This window comes from Carcharhinus amblyrhynchos, chromosome 30 (genome assembly GCF_965287045.1).
Source record: "Carcharhinus amblyrhynchos chromosome 30, sCarAmb.v2.hapA, whole genome shotgun sequence".
NCBI lineage: Eukaryota > Metazoa > Chordata > Chondrichthyes > Carcharhiniformes > Carcharhinidae > Carcharhinus > Carcharhinus amblyrhynchos.
Window position 1 is genome coordinate 21,653,867 of NC_137353.1, and position 18,691 is coordinate 21,672,557.

Here is an 18,691-nt window from a genome sequence, read left to right on the forward strand (position 1 = left end):
AGTGTAGCCAGGCTGGTGCTGACAGCTTACTCCTAATGACGAGTCATTATCCCTTCCTAAAGCCCTGTGCACCCAACGTGATAAAACCCTGGGCTTTCAACTTCCTTTCAACCCCACTCACTTACAGAAAGGTTAAGAGCTGTGACCTCTCTCTGTCTAGCTGCTCGCTCCCTAGATCAGCCCCAGTCAGCCGCAATGTATTCGCAGTGAGTGGCGGGCACTATCACCGTGACCATCTCAGAAAAGATGTTGCTGTTTCTCGTCTGCTATGAAACACCTACTTCAAACCCTTTACCGATGAAACCCACCCAACGTGACCTTGGCTGCCTTTGAAATTCTCGCTCTTCAGACCAGATTTCATTCAGAAACCTATCAACATGCATCTCGATGCAAGATTTCCATTCATTTAAAACTAAAAATTCCAAAGTCCAATTGTGTGTTTCCTTAACAAAATAAACAGCATTGCTTCGGGAATTAACTTCCAAGCCTGTTGTCTTCCTGAGTTTGTTGAATGTATTTTGCATAAAAGATGAATAGAATCTTTGATCTGCTTGCCTTTGGCTGAAATTCCCTCCTGGTCTTGCCTCCCTTTCCCTCAGCCACTCACTCAACCTCCTCATGCCCTCAGGTTCTTTAACCCTGGGCTTCCCCACCACCGCAGATCAAACCTTCAGCTACCATAATCTTGCTTTCTTGATCTGCTCTGGCATGCGCGCAATTCCAGATAATGTTATTGACTTCATTCACTCGTTGGACATGGGGCGTTGCTAGCAGCCAGCATTTATTGCCCATCCCTAGTTGCCCAAGGGCAGTTGAGAGTCAACCACATTGCTCTGGAGGCCAGACTAGCTAAGGACATTAGTAAGCTAGATGGGTTTTTCCGACAATGATTTCATAGTCATCGGTAGATTCTTAATTCCAGGTTTTTTTTATTGAATTCAAATTCCACCATCTACCGTGACGGCATTCGAACCTGGGTCCCCAGATCATTGGGTGAGTTTCTGGATTCGTAGTCTAGCGTTAATACCACTGGGCCATCGCCTCTCATTAATCAGCCACACTTTCCATAAATCTGGCCTATATGTGACTCCTGGTCCACGGCAATGTGGTTGACTCTTAACTGAAATGGCCTAACAAGCCACTTGGTTCAAAGGCTATTTGTGGATGGGCAATAAATGCTGGCCAGCCAGTGAATGAATAAAAAAAACTGTTCTATATTAACTCCAACGTGAATCCAGCTCAGGTTTACATGCAAGCGCTGCTATTAGGGTTTCATTGTATGTGATCCACATTGACTGTAACACAGGTACCTGAAGAACTGACGCACAATCTGAGCTTCCTTGTCACCATGTTTCATCTTTCTATCCTTTTCCCTTTTTGGAACAGGATTGGGAATGAGTTGGGAATGCTTGCCGAGTCAATGGTGTTGAGTTCAGCAGGTTTAGAATTGCCATACAGCATTTACAAACAGGGCAGCCCGTTGCGCAGTGAAGGTCATTGTGTTATATATCCTTGGTATGTTGGCAGGGACACATAACCGATTAAGAAAGGGAACAGCTGGGCTGTGTGTTTACATTCTGGTACTGATTTACAGACCTGTCGTTTGATGTAAAAAAAAATCACAATGTGCCATTTCCCCACCCAGGAAATGCCAGAATGAAGAAATCACCTCTGCAAAAAAGCTGTGGTTAGCCCTCCCTGCACCGCAAACAGCCCTGTTCGAAACTACATGCCCTCTAAGTGCAACCATCCTCCTCTTGCTCGTTCTCCTAAATCTCCCGATGACGTGTCATGCGCTTAACCTCGCCATCCGTCATGTCCTTTCCATTGCTCCAGCTTTGTGAGTCTGTCAAACGCGGCCAATGCATTTCCCGGGTTGACTCCTCACCTTTCCCAATCTGTCGCCTCTGGAATTTCCGGAGGATTTATCCCTGCACCCTGAGGGCACCCCGCTCTTTCAGACAATCTTAACCCCACAAGCTTGGAAAGTCAAGGTGGGTAGATGAGAAATATTCAGTCATAACTTCTTCCAGCCCAGCCTTGGTTAGATTCAAATCATGGTTACAAACTGGCTTGCCACCAGTTCTTTCATCTTCCTCCGGTCACTGCCTCGGGCTTCGTTCGACAATTTGCAGCATCAACATCTTGGCCCCAAGCGCACTTTCTGGCCCTACTTTGCCTTCACCACAACGACCGCTAACTCTTCCCAACCCTAGGAACATGTCTGCTGGGCACTTCCACAGTAAGAAGTCTCACAACACCCAGGTTAAAGTCCGACAGGTTTATTTGTTAGTAAACCCACAAGCTTTCAGAAACGCTGTTCCTTCATCAGGTGAGTGGAGAGTTCCAAGACCGTCTCCACCGCAAACTGCCGGCTTCAAGTGGAGAGGATCTCCAAGATGATCAGAACTCTCTGCTCACCTGACAGAGGAACACCGTTTCTGAAAGCTTGTGGGTTTACTATCAAATAAACCTGTTGGACTTTAACCAATGCCTCTGCGTGTCAATTTGGATCTAGTATATCCCTCTTTGTGGGGATGAAGTGGTGGAGGCTGCCTCGCTAAATATTTTTAAGACGCGGGTTGATGGGTTTTTGATAAGAGAGGGGATTAAGGGTTATGGGGAGAGGGCGGGAATGTGGAACTGAGCCACGACAGATCAGCCATGATCTTATTGAATGGCGGGGCAGGCTCGAAGGGCTAGATGGCCTACTCCTGCTCCTATTTCTTATGTTCTTATATTATCATGAATTGGATTTGATTTGATTTGGTTTTTTTGGAGCAAGCGTGGAGATGGGTTAAGGGCTTTCTTTGTCCACTCTGCACAGCGGCTTTGTAACTCTGAGAAAGGAATAACATTTTTTAACATGAAAGGCCAGTATCAGACACTCCGGATTTGTTTTCCAGCTGTTCCGCTGCTGGATGGAATTCTAGCCTCAGGGTGACTCGTACAGGGAAGAAGACCGTTTAACTTTTTTCTCAGTATAATTTTATTTGGATTTAGAAGCGTATTCCTTCAGCCTCTGAGCTATCAGTGGAGATGTGAAGCAATTATCCCAAACCCTTAAACCAAATTTCTACTCCCAACTGCCAACTGACCTGGAAGAACAAGCTGAGATATTCTTAGAATTCCTGCTCTCCAAGAGAGATTAGAACGATGGATCTCTGTCTTGCATGCGTGGGAATTAGGAGTGCTTTTGAACTGTCAACATGTGTGTCCTGACCAGGCAGCAATGTACCCTGCAAGCACCACAAAGCACAGTTACTTCAGTTCCAATAAAAACCATAGGAATGTCAGGATGCAGAAAGAGGCCATTCAGCCCATTGTGCCTCTGCTATCCAATATACAGCAAAAAGAACAGCAGAAAATGCTGGAAAATCTCAGCAGGTCTGACAGCATCTGTGGAGAGATGGCCAGCACTGGGTAGTACAAATCCCCCAACCATGCAAGCCTCCCCCACCCCTTTTCTTTACTATCATAGTATAGTATCTCCACAGTGCAGAAGCAAGACATTCAGCCCATCAAGTCTGTACTAACTCATCAACAAAGCACCTTACCCAGGCTCTATCCCCATAGCACCATGTATTTACCCCACTAATCTCCCTAACCTGCACATCTTAGGACACCTAAGGGACAATTTAGCATGGCCAATCCACCTAACCTGCACATCTTTGGGAGGAAACCAGAGCACCTGGAGGAAACCCATGCAGACACGGGGAGAATGTGCAAATTCCACACAGACCTGAGGCCAGAATTGAACCCGGGTCCCTGGCGCTGTGAGGCAGCAATATTAATTACTGTGCCTCCCTAATTTTGCCGAGGACACTAATGGGCTCTCTGCCCACCTGATAGTGGCCATTCTCCATGTATGAGGGGTCTCTGCAGGGGTTAAGAGATCAGTATCCCCATGTCTAATGTCCTTGGATGATTCCATGCATGTACAATTGGCTAGCTGAGATTGAGATTCTGAGCGGGTAACAGTCCTTCCCTGAAGCACAATTGTTTACACCCCTCTGACTGCCGTCCACTGATTCAGATAAAAGATGTGGCGTTGTACCTGAAACTTCCTGGTTTGTCTGCCTCAGCGCTACTCATTTCGGGGCTCATAACGTAGCATTGATGCGTCACAGCGCCGGGGACCCGGGTTCAATTCCAGCCTTGGATGACTGTGTGGAGTTTGCACATTCCTGCCATGCCTGTGTGGGTTTCCTTCAAGTGCTCCGGTGTCCTCCCACACTCCAAAACGTACGGGTTAGGTTGCTTGCTAAATTGCCCCTTTGTGTCGGGGGACTGGCTAAGGTAAATACACGGGGTTACAGTGATAGGACCTGAGTACGATTGTTGCTGTTGCAGACTCAATGGGCCGAATGGCCTCCTTTGGCTGCAGTGTAGGCATTCAATGACAGAGAATGTCTTTTAAGCAGTGATTTTTTTTTTAAATTTAGATTTGCTTTGGGTGCTTTGCGTTCCCAAGGGTGCTGTGGATACAATGCTGTGCGCTGGCCTCTGCTGCTAGCCCCAGGCACACGGAGGATGTCCCCACATCCTTGGGAACTTTCTCCTCTCTTTTGTTTTGTGGAGGGGGTGGGGGATGCTGGTGAAATAGTGGAACTCTACCTGAAAAAGAGACGGTTTCGTTTTGCGACGAACACTTATTTGTGGGTCACTGGTGTCATCAGGTGATCTAAACCCTTTTCCATTCACGAAATACCATGTGCTTCAGGGTGTGCTCCAAGCCACGGGAATCCGGATAGATACAGGGCCAGTGTTAATCCCTTAACAACCAGCAGTCTGTAAGGCTTGGCTTTGTGCTGGGCGATGAACAGAGAGAACGGTTGGGCATTCCGATTGAACCCAGCGTGCATCAGTTTTACTCCTGCCCAGATAGATACTCCTATTCTATTAACTGCAAGCCTGGCTGAATCTGAGCTCTGAGCACAATACAATCACAAAGCAGCCTCGCCCACCCCCCTGCTCTCCCTGGGTCCTGGCAATAAAACACTTGAGTCGTTTGAGGTCCCTTGCTATTTGGGAAGCTGTCTAACAACATTATTAAGCAGAACATCAATGTCAACGCGAGTCCCGTCAGTGAACGTCCCCTGGAATGGAGAAGAAAAATGAGAGCGGCGCTCTGAAACCTTTTGATTCTGCTGATGATTAATGAATTGGGCAGAGCGCACGGTTTTGAGAGATGAGCTATTCTTACTGCCTCTAACTTGCTGAGAGGGGAGGGTCGGGGGGGGGGGGGGGGGTGGGTGTAAAAGCAAATTACTTCAGTTGCCGGAATCTGAAACCAAAAGAGAAAATGCTGGAAAATCCCAGCAAGTCTGGTAGTGTCTGTAAAGAGAGAAAAGAGCTGACGTTTCGAGTCCAGACGACCCTTTGGCAAAGCTAAAAGGCGTAGAAAGTGAGAAACGTTTATACTGCAGGGTGAGGGAATGAAAGATGAGTAATAGCCACAGAAATAAGGCTGCTAATGGCAGTCCACAGAGAGGATAGAAGGTGTGAATGGCCAAATGGCAGAGAAGCTGAAATCAGAGGATAAACTGTGACAGATGAAGATGAGGGGTATTATGGGGGTGTTTAGACAATGCCATGTTTTTATGGTCTGATACTCAATCATTCCAGGTCATCTTTCATCGTTTTGCAATAGCTGTGTTTCATTTTATAATGTGAAGTGTTCTATACTGGTTCAGCAGTAGCCTCTGTGTTTGAACATTGTAGGCTTCAGCTCCCCTGCTAGCGATCTGAAGGGTGGTACAGTGGTTAGCACCACCGCCTCACAGTGCCACAGACCTGGGTCACTGTCTGTGCGGAGTCTGCACATTCTCCCCATGTCTACGTGGGTTTCCTCCGGGTGCTCCGATTTCCTCCCACAGTCTGAAAGACGTGCTGGTTAGGTGCATTGGCCGTGCTAAATTCTCCCTCTGTGTACCCGAACAGGCGTCGGAGTGTGGCGACTGAGAGATTTTCACAGTAACTTCATTGCGGTATTAATGTAAGCTTACTTTGTGACACTAAGAAATAAACTGAACACAGATTCCACCCTGATCTTTTGCGGCATTGTCTCAGGGAAGCATTGCAATGCTGGATATGCTGTCTTCCAATGAGTCATTCAACGTCTTGTGCAAGTGAAAGATCCCACTTGGAGTCATTCATAGAAGAGGAGTGGAGGGGGGTGGGGTTCGCCCCATTGTCCTGACCGATATCTATCCCTCTGTCAACATCTGTAAAGTAGATGATTAGGTTATTATTGCTCTTTTTTGGGATCATGTTTTGTGCAAATTGGCTATCATGTATCTTGCCTTAAGGAATGAAGTACTTTTGAAATTCCATTGTGTGGGGGTGAATGTATATCCTGAAGGTGGGACTGGTGCTATATGAATGTACATAGTTATTTCCTTCCCCCACAATTAGAAGTTTCATAGAATCCCTACACTGTAGAAGGCCATTTGGCTCATCAAGCCTGCACCGACAACAATCCCACCCAGGCCCTATCCCCATAACGTCACATATTTACTCTGGTAATCTCCCCGACACTAAGGGGCAGTCTAGCATGGGCAATCCACCTAATCTGCACGTCTTTGGACTGTGGGAGGAAACCGGAGCACCCGGAGGAAACCCATGCATACACGGGGAGAATGTGCAAACTCCACACAGACAGTGACCCGAGGCTGGAATTGAACCCGGATCCCTGGCGCTGTGAGGCCGCAGTGCTAACCACTGTGCCGCCTGGCTCTCATTACGTAAATACAAAACATCACTGAAGCTGTTTAGGTTGGTGATTTGCAATGCGTGTCGTTAGGGTATGAAGGCTTTGTCTTTGCGTGTTTGCCTGACAGTCCACTGCTCTGAGTTGATGGTTAACAGTGTTAATGGAAATTTCAGGCAGCCCTTATGAAGATGGAGAGCGATCGCTGTCTCGGGTTACAAATGGTCACTTCCAAGCAATAAGTGAACAAAACATCTGGAAGCTTATCAAGTGCCTGTGAGCAGGTCGATACTGTGTGCGGTCCTGGGGAAAGGCGTCTCTGTTTTCTGCTGCTGTGCTCTCAGGGTTAATTAATGAGCCAGTTAAATCTCCCTGTTGGCTGGTTGCTGGAGAGATGGAATGAAGGCGACAGTTGGGGTGAGAATGCCCGAGGTCATGTGAAGCACCCTTGCTCCCCCACCCCCTCCCCATCTTATTCTTCAGCCTTTATGTCCGTCTTGGGAAATGTTTTCTCTCTCCCTGGGTGAGTGGATGGGATCGGGGGACCCTGGCCCACCAAGGTCAGCTGCCCTGCGCCGTGTGCACAGAGGGACTGTTGTGCTGCCTTGGCCTCCAGCTCTGAACCCACTCTGTGTAACCAACAGGAGGTGGCTGTTTGCTCGGAGCAGTTGTTCCCCCTCAGCTGTTGGGTACGTGTTTGAGGAGAGATACCAGGAATTCCGCCCCAAAGTGGGAGAAGCGGCCCTCGGATTGAGGCTCAGGGCAGCACAATCCGTACCTGCTGGCGCCTTTCATTGGAGTGATGGGCCGATGGTTACAATAGGCCGATTGTCAGGCGGTAGACGTTCTATTTACACAAGTTAAATTGAAATCCTACCCAACCGCTCAGGCCCTCTCGACTGTAGAGACATCCCAGGCTGTCCGTCATGCAGTAACCCCTCTAATTTGTGCTCTCTATCTCACTCCCGAGTGTAACATCAGCACTCGTGGGATTTGGCGGGTTCTTAGAACTGGCTATCTCCACCTTGTGGAACGATGCCAACCGCGCAAAACGGATTCATCAGCTTCATTCAGGCTGTGGAAATTCCTGAGGACAAAACCCGTCATCCCAGCAATCCGTTCGAGTGAGAACTGATTTTATTTTGATTTGATTTATTACTATCACCTGTATTAACATACGGTGAAAAGTATCGTTTCTTGCGTGATGTACAGAGAAGAGGAGAGTGCAGAATGTAGTGTTACAGTCATAACTAGGGCGCAGAGAAAGATCGACTTAATGCAAGGAAGGTTCATTCAAAAGTCTGACAGCAACAGCGAAGAAGCTGTTCTTGAATCGGTTGGTACGTGACCTTAGACATTTGTATCTTTTTCCCAAAGGGAGAAGGTGGAAGAGAGAATGTGCGGGGTGCGTGGGGTCCTTGATGATACTGGCTGCTTTTCCGAGGCAGCGGGAAGTGTAGACAGAGTCAGTGGATGGGAGGCTGGTTTGTGTGATGGTCTGGGCTTCGTTCACAACCTTTAGTAGTTCCTTGCGTTCTTGGTCAGATACCAAGCTGTGATGCAACCAGAAAGAATGCTTTCTAAGAGGACGGTTAGTGGGCAGGAGGAGGCCATTTGGCCCATCATATCCCATGCTGGCTCTCTGCAAGAGCAGCTTTGCTAACCCTCCAGCCTTGCTCTTTCCCCATTGAGCTGCAAACTTCTTCAGATTGATGATTCAATCCCCTTGTGAAAGCTGCAGTTGAATCTGCCTCCATCACACACTCGGGCAGTACATTCTGGATCATAATCCCTGCAGGTTTCTCCCTCCCCCTCGTCCTTGGTTCTTTTGTTTGGTGTCCTCTGCATCCTTGACCCTTTCATCAATAGGAACGGTTTCCCCCCAATCTACTCTGCCTCGAGATTTTGAATAGCCCTCCATAAATCCTCTCTTAACCTCCTTTTCTCTAAGAAGAACATTCCCAGCTTCTCCAATCTATCCACAGAACTGAACTGCCTCATTCCTGGAACAAATTGATGCATAAAGTACAGTATTATCAGTGCAAACCTGATGGGCTGAAGGGCCTTTTCTGCACTGGATGACTCTATACAAAAGCTCCATAACATGGTCTGGGTAGGAAACTCTTCAGTAGCCAAAGGGTGGCACATTGGTTATCACCACTGCCTCACGGTGCCAGGGACACAGGTTCGATTGCCAGCTTGGGTCACTGTTTGTGCGGAGTCTGCACATTCTCCCTGTGTCTGCGTGGGTTTCATCCCACAGTCTGAAAGATGTGCAGGTTAGGTACATTGGCCGTGCTAAATTCTCTCTGTGTACCCGAACAGGGGCCAGAGTGTGGAGACTAGGGGAATTTTCACTGTAACTTCATTGCGGTGTTAATGTAAGCCTACTTGTGACACTAATAAATAGGAGGAAATCTCAGTTGACCCTTCCTGTTACCATATTGGCAATTGAGTTATCAGTGACTGTAGCACCGACCTCCCAGCAAACCAGATATTAAAGCTACTCGGAAGAAGTGTCACGCAGGTTCCAAGCGTTAGCTCTGTTTTTGCTGCCAGACCTGCTGAGGTTTTCCAGCATTTTGTGTTTTTATTTCAAATATTGAAACAGTTGTTTTCTGGGCCTCCTCTAGTTTGATGTTGCTTCACCTGTTTTAGCAGTGATTCCTGGTAAACTTTTGAATAAAAGGCTTTTTGCTCGACAGAAGGTCAGCTTAACTGCAGACACACAGCCTCTGCCACGTTCAGCTCCAGTTGATAGTGTAAACAAGGCCAGCTTCCAGATGGAACTGTAAATCCGTGAAAACTTGTGTTTATCCTGTCTGGGACTCTGTTATAACAGCAGAATGTGTAGCCTGCGGCAATCAGCTCCCCAGTCAATGTAAGGCAGGCTTTCTTGAAGTGCGATGGCCTAGTGGTATTATTGCTGGACTATAAATCCAGAAACGCAGCTAATGTTCTGGGGAACATGGGTTCGAATCTCACCACGGCGATTTGTAGAATGTCAATTCAATAAAAAAAAACCTGGATTTAAGAATCTACTGTTGACCGTGAAACCATTCTTGATTGTTGGAAAAATCCAACTGGATTCAGTAATGTCCTTTAGGGAAGGAAAACTGCCATCCTTACCTGGTCTGGCCTTCATGCGCCTCAGCAATGTGGTTGACTCACAACTACAGTGGCACAGTGGTTAGCACAGCTGCCTCACAGAGCCAGGGGCTCGAGTTTGATTCTCAGCGAGGGTCATCATCTGTGTGGAGTCTGCAAGTTCTGTGTGGGTTTCCTCCGGGTGCTCCAGTTTCCTCCCGCAGTCCAAAGATGTGCAGGTTGGGTGGATTGGCCATGCTAACTTGTCCCTTGGTGTCAGGGGAACTAGCTAGGGTAAATACATGGGGTTATGGGAATAGGGCCTGGGTGGGATTGTTGTCAATGCAGACTCGATGGGCCGAACAGCACTGTAGAATTCTATGATTCTGCCCTACCAGGGCAACTAGGGTAATAAATGCTGGCCAGCCAGCAATGCCCATGTCTCAGGAATAAAAAAATGTGGTAGCCCCAGGTTAAAGTGGTGCTTTGAATTTGACTAAATTGACCAATAGCAGACTTTGTTACTAAAATGGCCTCACAGTTGACCCACCTGGCAATATGCAGAATAGGCATTTGTGGGAGCTATCAAAAACAGGTGGGAGGGTGGGAACAACGGAACATGTGGTGCTGATATTAATATTGCTGCAGGATGCAATCGGAGACTTGTGTGATGATTCTCTTGAGCTGTTCTTGGTGTATCTTGCTTTGATTTGACCCTGTGCTAAATGGTGGATCTGCCTTTCAGAGTGCAAGAAGGGGTTCTTCAAAGCGGAGGCCAGCAACAACCCCTGTGTGAGATGTCCTGCCCACACCCAGCTCTCTGAAGCAGGCTCCACGTCGTGTCCATGCGAGGAAGGTTTCTACCGAGCCCCCGGTGACCAAGCCACCTCTGCTTGTTCTCGTAAGTATGTGTGTACTTGTACGTGTAATGGTTTCTGTTATTGAATGCTCTATGTTCTGGGGTATAAGCTTCTGGTCTTGCCAACGTGGGCACTATGCGATGATGATTGATTGTTCACTTGACTTCTCTCTTGCTGGGTGAGCCTCCGATGCGGTGACTGACGTCTCGATTTGTGTTTAATCCTCAGGGGCACCGTCCGCACCAGAGGCTCTTACTGCTGCTGCTGTGGGCTCCATGGTTGTGTTGAGGTGGAAGCCGCCCAGTGACACCGGGGGCCGCACGGACATCACCTACAGCGTGGTTTGCGAGCGCTGTGCCTGGGACACGGGCAACTGCAGGCCCTGCGAGGCTGGTATCCGCTTCACCCGCCAGTTCCCCTCCAAGGAGACCACGGTGAGTGTGTTGGAGCTGGAGCCACACACCAACTACACCTTCAAGGTCGAAGCGAGGAACGGGGTGTCCGACCAGAGCCTTACCCGCAGTGTCGCCAGCATCGTCGCCTTCGTTAACGAGATAGGTAAGCGGTCAACTGCACGGCAATATGAGGCAGCTTTCCCAGTGGGTGCGGGTACCAAACAGAAATGTTGATTGTTGGTGTTCAATGGGCCAAATGGCCTGCTTCTGCAATGTTGGGATTCCATGATTCTCCAGAGTTGTTTTCCCTTCCCCTCCACTGAGGGTGCTGAGAGAATCAGAGAATCCCTACAGTGCAGGAGGAGGCCATTTGGCCCATCCAGCCAAACACCGGCAACACCCAGGCCCTATCCACGTAACTCCATGTATTTACCCTGCTAATCCCCTCACACTCAGGGACAACTTAACAAGGCCAATCAGCCTAACTTAGTCCTGTACTATTCCTCTAACAACAGCTGGGCACTAACTCGTGTCCAATTCCAGATTCTCAGCCAAGGCCAATTCCATTTTATACACGAGGACCCCGCACTATCCTTGTATCCCTCGGTACGGTCGAGTATCTTCAATCCAAGCCCCTTGGGGCTGACTGCATTTCGGATTTCTGACCATTCCAGTTTTCTCCCACCACACGCAGGCTGAGGCCTACTTGTGTTACAATGGCTGAAGCCTAGGCCAGCTGTAGTCTGAAGTAAATTTACACTTAATGGCCAGAAGAGGAAGATGTCCCTCTGAGTAATAACCATCGGGTGTGTCGGTGAGGTTCATGTCATCTTGAATCACCGAATTCCCACGGCAAAGATTGGTGAGGTTCAAAAAAAGGTACGGGTTTTAACATGTTCTGTCTTTGGATTTATGAATAATGCATATTTACCCAAAATTCTCTCAGAATACTATAGTGCAGAAAAGGCCCTTCGGCCCATTGAGTCTGCACCAACACAGGCCCTGACCTGCCCACCTAATCCCGCTTGTCAGCACTTGGCCCATAGTCCTGAATGTTATGATGTGCCAAGTGCTCATCCGGACACTTTTTTAAAGGATGTAAGGCATTCTGCCTCCGCCACCCTCCCAGGCAGCACAGTCCAGACCGTCACCACCCTCTGGGTAAAAAGGCTTTTCCTCAAATCCCCCCTAAACCTCCCACCCCTCACTTTGAAATGGCGTCCCCTCGTAACTGGCCCTTCAACTAAGCTGCTCCCTGTCCAGGCCCCTCTCACTCACTATAAGAATATTGATCAACCCCGTGTCCCGCGGTGGTGAAAAGGAGCTGCAGCTCGAGGCTGAAACTCTGCCTAGCTCCGCACTCAGTAATGTTTACCATCTTGTTTAACGTGAAGAATGCAGCAATGTAATGCTGTTTATTTGCAATGTTATCTAATTTGGAGAGAGATTGGAAAACGAAGGGCTCGTCCAGATCCCTTTAGGTGCTGGAGAGGCTGTGAGACTACCGGGAACTGTTTTACAATGCTGAATGCCAACGAAAAGAAACAACTCTGGGATTTCTGCCCTGCCTTTACCAGTGCAACGTTGATATCCCAGTAACCCAAACTCCTGTTTGTTGAGGCCTGAATAACTTCACCTCTTTTCATACAGTGACTTTAATCAATGAGTATTATGGTAGCCTTTCCTTTTAGACTGGGTTTAAACTCAATGCCACATTTGGCACAGTGGTTAGCACTGCTGCCTCACAGCGCCAGGGACCCAGGCTTTAGTCACTGTCTGTGTGGAATCTGCACGTTCTCCCCGTGTCTGCGTGGGTTTCCTCTGGTTTCCTCCCACAGTCCAAAAGATGTGCTGGTTAGGTGCATTGGTCATGTTAAGTTCTCCCTCGGCATCCCCGACCAGGGTGTGGCGACTAGGGGATTTTCACAGTAACTTCATTGCACTGTGACGCTAATAAACAAACTTACTTAAGTGATAACTGTCACATCCCAGGATGTCCCAGAGTGTATCACGGCCAATTCATTATTGTTAACGTGTAGCCGCTGCAACATAAGTAAATGTGGCAGCCAACTGATAGATAGCCACATCCCCATAACCAGCAAGTGAATGAGTAAGGCGCTGTCCAACTCTGTCACTCTGGTGGAAGAGGGAATGTTGGCCAGGGCAGTGTCAAAGTTGTGGAGTAACGGAAAAGATGGTGGGTTGCCTTTGGCATTGTGTTTGTGGGTGTGGGTGGTGCCTGGGTCGGGTGATTTGGGCAGCGGTCAATGAGTTTCACAACCACCTCTCAGCGTTGCAGCCGCACTGTCTGCTGATGTTTGGATTGCCAGTGTTTAGCTCTTGGGTGTGGTCTGCAATGGTAACTGCTGTACTATCCAGTCCAATCTGTTTACTTATTTATTGCAAATCCTGTTCACATCCAGCCAGGTCACCACGTTTGCACGCGATCCAAAGCTTTGGTTTAGGTTGATTTGGCTCTAACTGAACTGCACGGTTGTTAGCACTGCTGCCTCAACACCAGGAACCCAGGTTTAACTCTAGTCTCAGGTCACTGCGTGGAGTTTGCGTGGGTTTCCTCTGGGTGCTCCAGTTTCCTTCCACAGTCCAAAGATGTGAGGGTTAGGTTGATTGGCCATGCTAAATTGCCCCTTTATTTTAAATTGTCAGGGGGATTAGCAGGATAAATAGTGTTGTTACAGCAATAGGGCCAGTGTGGGATTGTTGTTGGTGCAGGCTCTATGGGCCAAATGGCCTCCTGCATTGTAGGGATGCTTTGATGCCTGGAATATGGTCCTGCACTGGCAACCGTCCGACCGAGACACTTGCACAACAATACTGACCTCCTCCTTTCTCCCTCTTACAGAGCCTCCCAAGATCACCTCGATAATTATGGAGAAACAGGAGAAGTCCAGCCTTACTCTATCCTGGAGTGTTCCCAAGAGACAGATGAGTGGGGTTTCGGGTTACGAACTCATGTACAGCAAGAAGGTGAGAAGTTGACCCATTTCAGTTCAGTGGGTGCTGTTACTCCCCACATCCTCGTCTCTGTCCTCTTCCCATTCATGAAAAACCCTTTGCGTGTGGTTTAACCTCAGAGCTGTCACTCTGCTTTTCGGTCCAGAATCCCAGCAGATGGTTGTGTCTTCCATACAGGCCTGCCCAAAAGAGCTAGCTTTCCAATTATCCTTTTCCTTTCCTGAAAGTGCTGATTTACTGAGGCACAGATCCCCAGATACCAGTCTCCCCTCAGTAACTCACCCAACTCAACGTGGCTCTACCATAACATAGCACTACTCCCAAAAAATGGCAGCATGGACTCCAAATCATAGAATCCTATGGAGCTACCTTGCATTAAGTTGATCCTTCTCTGCACACTATCTATGACTGTAACACTACATTCTGTACTCTCTCCTTTCCTTCTCTATGTACGGAATGCATTGTTGTATAGGGCATAAGAAACTATACTTTTCACTGTACGCTAATACTTGTGACAATAATAAATCAAATCAACAATCCCTGCTGTGCAGAAGAGGCCATTCAGCCCATCCAGATTGCACCAACTCTCTGACAAAGTATCTTACCCATGCCCTTTCCCCAGCCTTATCCCTGTAATCCCACACATGGTTAATACCATCTAAGGGGCAATTTAACATGGCCAATTCACCTAACCTGCATATCTTTGGACTTTGGGAAGAAACCGGAACTTTAAACTAAATTGATCCTGAGTGTCCAAAGATGTGTAGGATAGGGGGTAAATAAGCTAAAGTTTATTTATTAGTTGCATAAGTAGGCTTATGTTAACACTGCAATGAAGTTGCTGTGAAAATCCCCTAGTGGCCACCCTCTGGCTCCTGTTTGGGTACACTGAGGGAGAACTTAGCACGGCCAATCCACCTAACCTGCACATCTTTGGACAAAAGGTGCAATTTAGCATGGCCTATGCACCGAACCAGCATGTCTTTCGGACTGTGGGAGGAAACCCATGCGGAGAATGTGCAAACTCCACACGGACAGTGACCCAAGCCGGGAATCGAACCGGGGGTCCCCGGTGCTGTGAAGCAGCAGTACTAACCACTGAGCCACCATGCCACCCAATGCGTGAGGTTACGGAGATAGAGGGGAGTGGGGAGGAGTGGGGGGGGAGATCTGGTGAGATGCTGAGTCAGCGTAGATTCAATGCACTGTAAGGATTCTGTGATCCTATGGTGATGGTTCTCATGCGTATCTAACATTCAGCTGACCAAAGGAATTTCGCACCAGTTTATGCATTTAAACAAGTGAACTGAAACCAGCCTGCGGTTTAATTAAGGGAGTGAACAGGCGAGTGAGGGTGTTGGACTTTAGACAGCTGCAAGGTTGTGTAGTGGGTAATAAGTGTAACATCCTGAAACACAGATACTGTTACACATATCTGAGAACCAGTCCAACTAATCCCTCGTTGAGATGAGTGAGAAACAGCCAGTTCAATCCCTCGAGGTGTTAAGTGGAAACTGACAGGTTGTCAGTGGGAATTAGTGGAATTGTAGCTCACAGCTCCGTTCCATATCCTGTGGGAAGGGAATTAGTTTTGTGAAATTCTTTCTCCAAAATTACCTTGGTATGAAAAAAAACCCTTGATTTTGAGCGTTCCTCTATCTTGCACACCAGAAATTCCCAGGAGTTTGAGAAACAACACAGATCAGGGAGGCAGTGGAATAGTGGTATTGTCGCTGGACTATTAATCCAGAGGTGTAGGGTAATGCTCTGGGAACCCAGGTTCGAAACGCACCAAGGCAGATGGTGAAATTTGACTTCAATAAAAATCTGGAATTACAAGTCTACTGGTGACCATGAAACCACTATCGATTGTTGTTAAAAACCCATCTGGCTCACTAATGTCCTTTAGGGAAGGAAAACTGCCATCTTGACCCGGTCTGGCCTACATGTGACTCCAGAGCAATGTGGACAACCAGATGTGGTTGTCTCTGAAATGGAGGGCAATTAGGGATGGGCAATAAATGCTGGCCCAGCCAACGATGCCCACATCTCATGATTAAATTAAGTGAATGGATGCCAGTGGATTCCTGTGCCAGCATCGAGCTCCGTAAAATAATCGGGAAGATCTGCCACTCTGTTCCCTGATCTCTACTGAATAAACTGGTCTCTTCATGCAGGGATGGGTGGGGTGTGTGCGTGTTAATCTGTCCCTGGGCAATAAAATAAACCAGTTGGACTTTAACCTGGTGTTGTGAAATTACTTACCGTGCCCACCCCAGCCCAACACCGGCATCTCCACATCACCGCTGGGCTGGAGAAGGGGGTTGGCGACGATGCACACAATGGCCAAATAGTCCAACCATATTCACTATTTGGCTTGAAACGGGCAGAATGGCCTTTGAGGTGAAGGCGATCCAATCCCACTCCAGATTCCCGAATGTATCGCCATCTCAAACGAAAGGAATTCTCTGCTGTTTTGCTGCAAATTGCAACATCAAACTCACAGCCACTGCAGTGGCTGGTGATTGAGTTGAAAAGGTTTTGCTTTGCGCTTTACGGCGCGAACCCTTTTGTTCTCTCGTGAATGACAAAAGCTGTGTTGTTCTCCTGTTTAACATGCGTGTATTCCTTGTGCTTGATTCTTGGGCACATTGAAGTGTTTACATAATAATGAGACACCCTGAGAGATGTGTGATTTCCTTCCCCCCCCCCCACCTCCCTCCCTTTATCTGATTGTGGCCATTCACTGCTCCAAAGAGATCATTACTGCCTCTTAATCACCAGGACGCCATTGCTATGCAGAACAAGGGAAACCACAGAAAAGGAGAAGGTTAATTCTCTTCACTTTAGTTCACGTTCTGTTGAGAGCAACACCGCCCTCCTCCCCCACCCCACCCCACCCCGTGACCCCCAAGAGACTGGGGTCAGCCCCATTGCCTTGATGATGGGAGCTGCTGTTTTACCGGTCCTTTCTCTCCCTGTTTCTCTGCCTGTAGGTGGATCAGCAGAGCTACACGGTGCTGCGGTCTGACAGTAACATTGTGAAGGTTTCAAACTTGCAGCCTGGAACCATGTACGTTTTCCAAGTGCAGGCACTGACGCCCGAAGGAGCTGGATTTTACAGTGAGACCTACGAGTTCCTGACCCTTCCTGAAGGTAAAGGTAAAGTCTTGTCGGTGTATTCCCGGATTGTCCTTTTTCCTCTCTTTTTTTTTAATACGTTTGTAAATCCGTCTCTCTTTTCTCAAGATGCGAATACAGATATGGGTCCGCCATCATGCAGGAGAACGGTTTCACGGGGGCACCTTTGTCAGATGTTAAAGATGGGCGGGTTCGGTGGATTGGCCGCGTTAAATTGCCCCTTGCTGTCAGTGGGGTTAATGGGTGGGATTGTTGTCAGTGTAGGCTCGATGGGCCGAATGAATTGTAGAATCCCTATAGTGCAGAAGGAGGCCTTTTGGCCCATCGCGTCTGCACCAACTCTTTCTGACAGACTATCTTACCCAGGCCCTTTTCCCCTCCTATCCCCATAGCTCCACACGTGGCTAATGGCCTCTTTCGGCACTGTAGGGACTCTATGAAACTCTCATTTTGGTGGAATCTGCATTGTATTGTCAACATTTGGAAGCTTTTAGACCCAGTTTCCACCATTTTGTTTTGTTCCCCCCCCCTCAGTGATTCCTTTACCTCTAAAGCTGCTTACGGCCTTACGATCCTGTCCAAGAGGGCAGGTTAGCAGATCAAAGGCTCCCGTGCCTCGCCAGTTTGGTCTGAGAGTTTACTGAATCCACTTGGTGTTTTGTCAATTGCTGCGCCTACAGTCACGAGAAATAGGAGCTGGTGTAGACCACACAACCTCCCCACCCCCCCAAACCACCCCCAATGTCTACTCCGCCATTTGGTACAATCACAGCTGATCTTCTGCCTCAACGCCATTGTAGCGCTCCAACCCTTGGGTTTGGGTTGGGGTTTTGTGATTTCCCCACCCACCCCCCCCCAACTGCTGGAATCGTCCAGCCCCACCCAACGTCAGTGGACTTCCAGCTTCCGAATCTCCCACGGTGGGTCAACACCACGACGGAGCAAAGAAATCCCAGCCCTGGAGACCAAAATGAATGGTGTGCTGGTGCAGGCGTAGTCTCGGCTAGGCCCTGTACAATTGCAGCAGGGCCTCTTGTACCCTGTGTCTTGGGCAATAAAGGCTTAACGGCCCGGAGTGAATTGTGTGCTTCCAGAGCAAGCTTGGGCTGATCCCACATGGCCAGCGTCCGCTTGATGGATCAGTGGGTTTTCCCAGTTCCCAAGAGATTGACGTGAAACAGCCATTGGTCGGAAGGAAAACCATGCATGGTGTGAATCTAAAATGAAATGGAAACGTGCTAACGCTTAAAACCAGAAAATAATTCCTGTCCGCTTCTCTCAGTAGATTCTAACTGGTCTACCCTTATCGCGGGGATTGTGGTTGGAGGAGTCATCATCGTCCTGCTGCTGTTGGTTATTTTCTATTTGAAGCGAAGGTGAGTTACTGCAGCAATCGCAAAGACGCTTTCAGAACGCTGTGTTCGTTGCCGGAATTTTCCAGCCCTTCCGGTTTACTGGTGGCGCATCCCCGGCAACGGGTCTCCCGGCGGTGAGGGGTGCGCGTTCAACGGGAAACCCTG

General features: G+C 48.3%; 1 protein-coding gene across 3 annotated transcripts in view; it reads left to right on the forward strand.

Moving 5' to 3' along the window:
* The window catches only part of epha2b (eph receptor A2 b), a 60,188-nt gene that overhangs the window by 27,727 nt on the left and 13,770 nt on the right, over positions 1-18,691 (forward strand). The window contains exons 4-8 of one of the 3 annotated variants that reach the window (XM_080215184.1): positions 10,545-10,700; positions 10,888-11,217; positions 13,918-14,042; positions 17,027-17,192; positions 18,457-18,547. In XM_080215184.1, the coding sequence (XP_080071310.1) occupies positions 10,545-10,700; positions 10,888-11,217; positions 13,918-14,042; positions 17,027-17,192; positions 18,457-18,547 (868 nt within the window). Of the gene's footprint in view, positions 1-10,544; positions 10,701-10,887; positions 11,218-13,917; positions 14,043-17,026; positions 17,193-18,453; positions 18,548-18,691 lie in introns of all 3 variants that reach the window. The other 2 variants (XM_080215185.1, XM_080215187.1) reach the window with 2 other exon arrangements.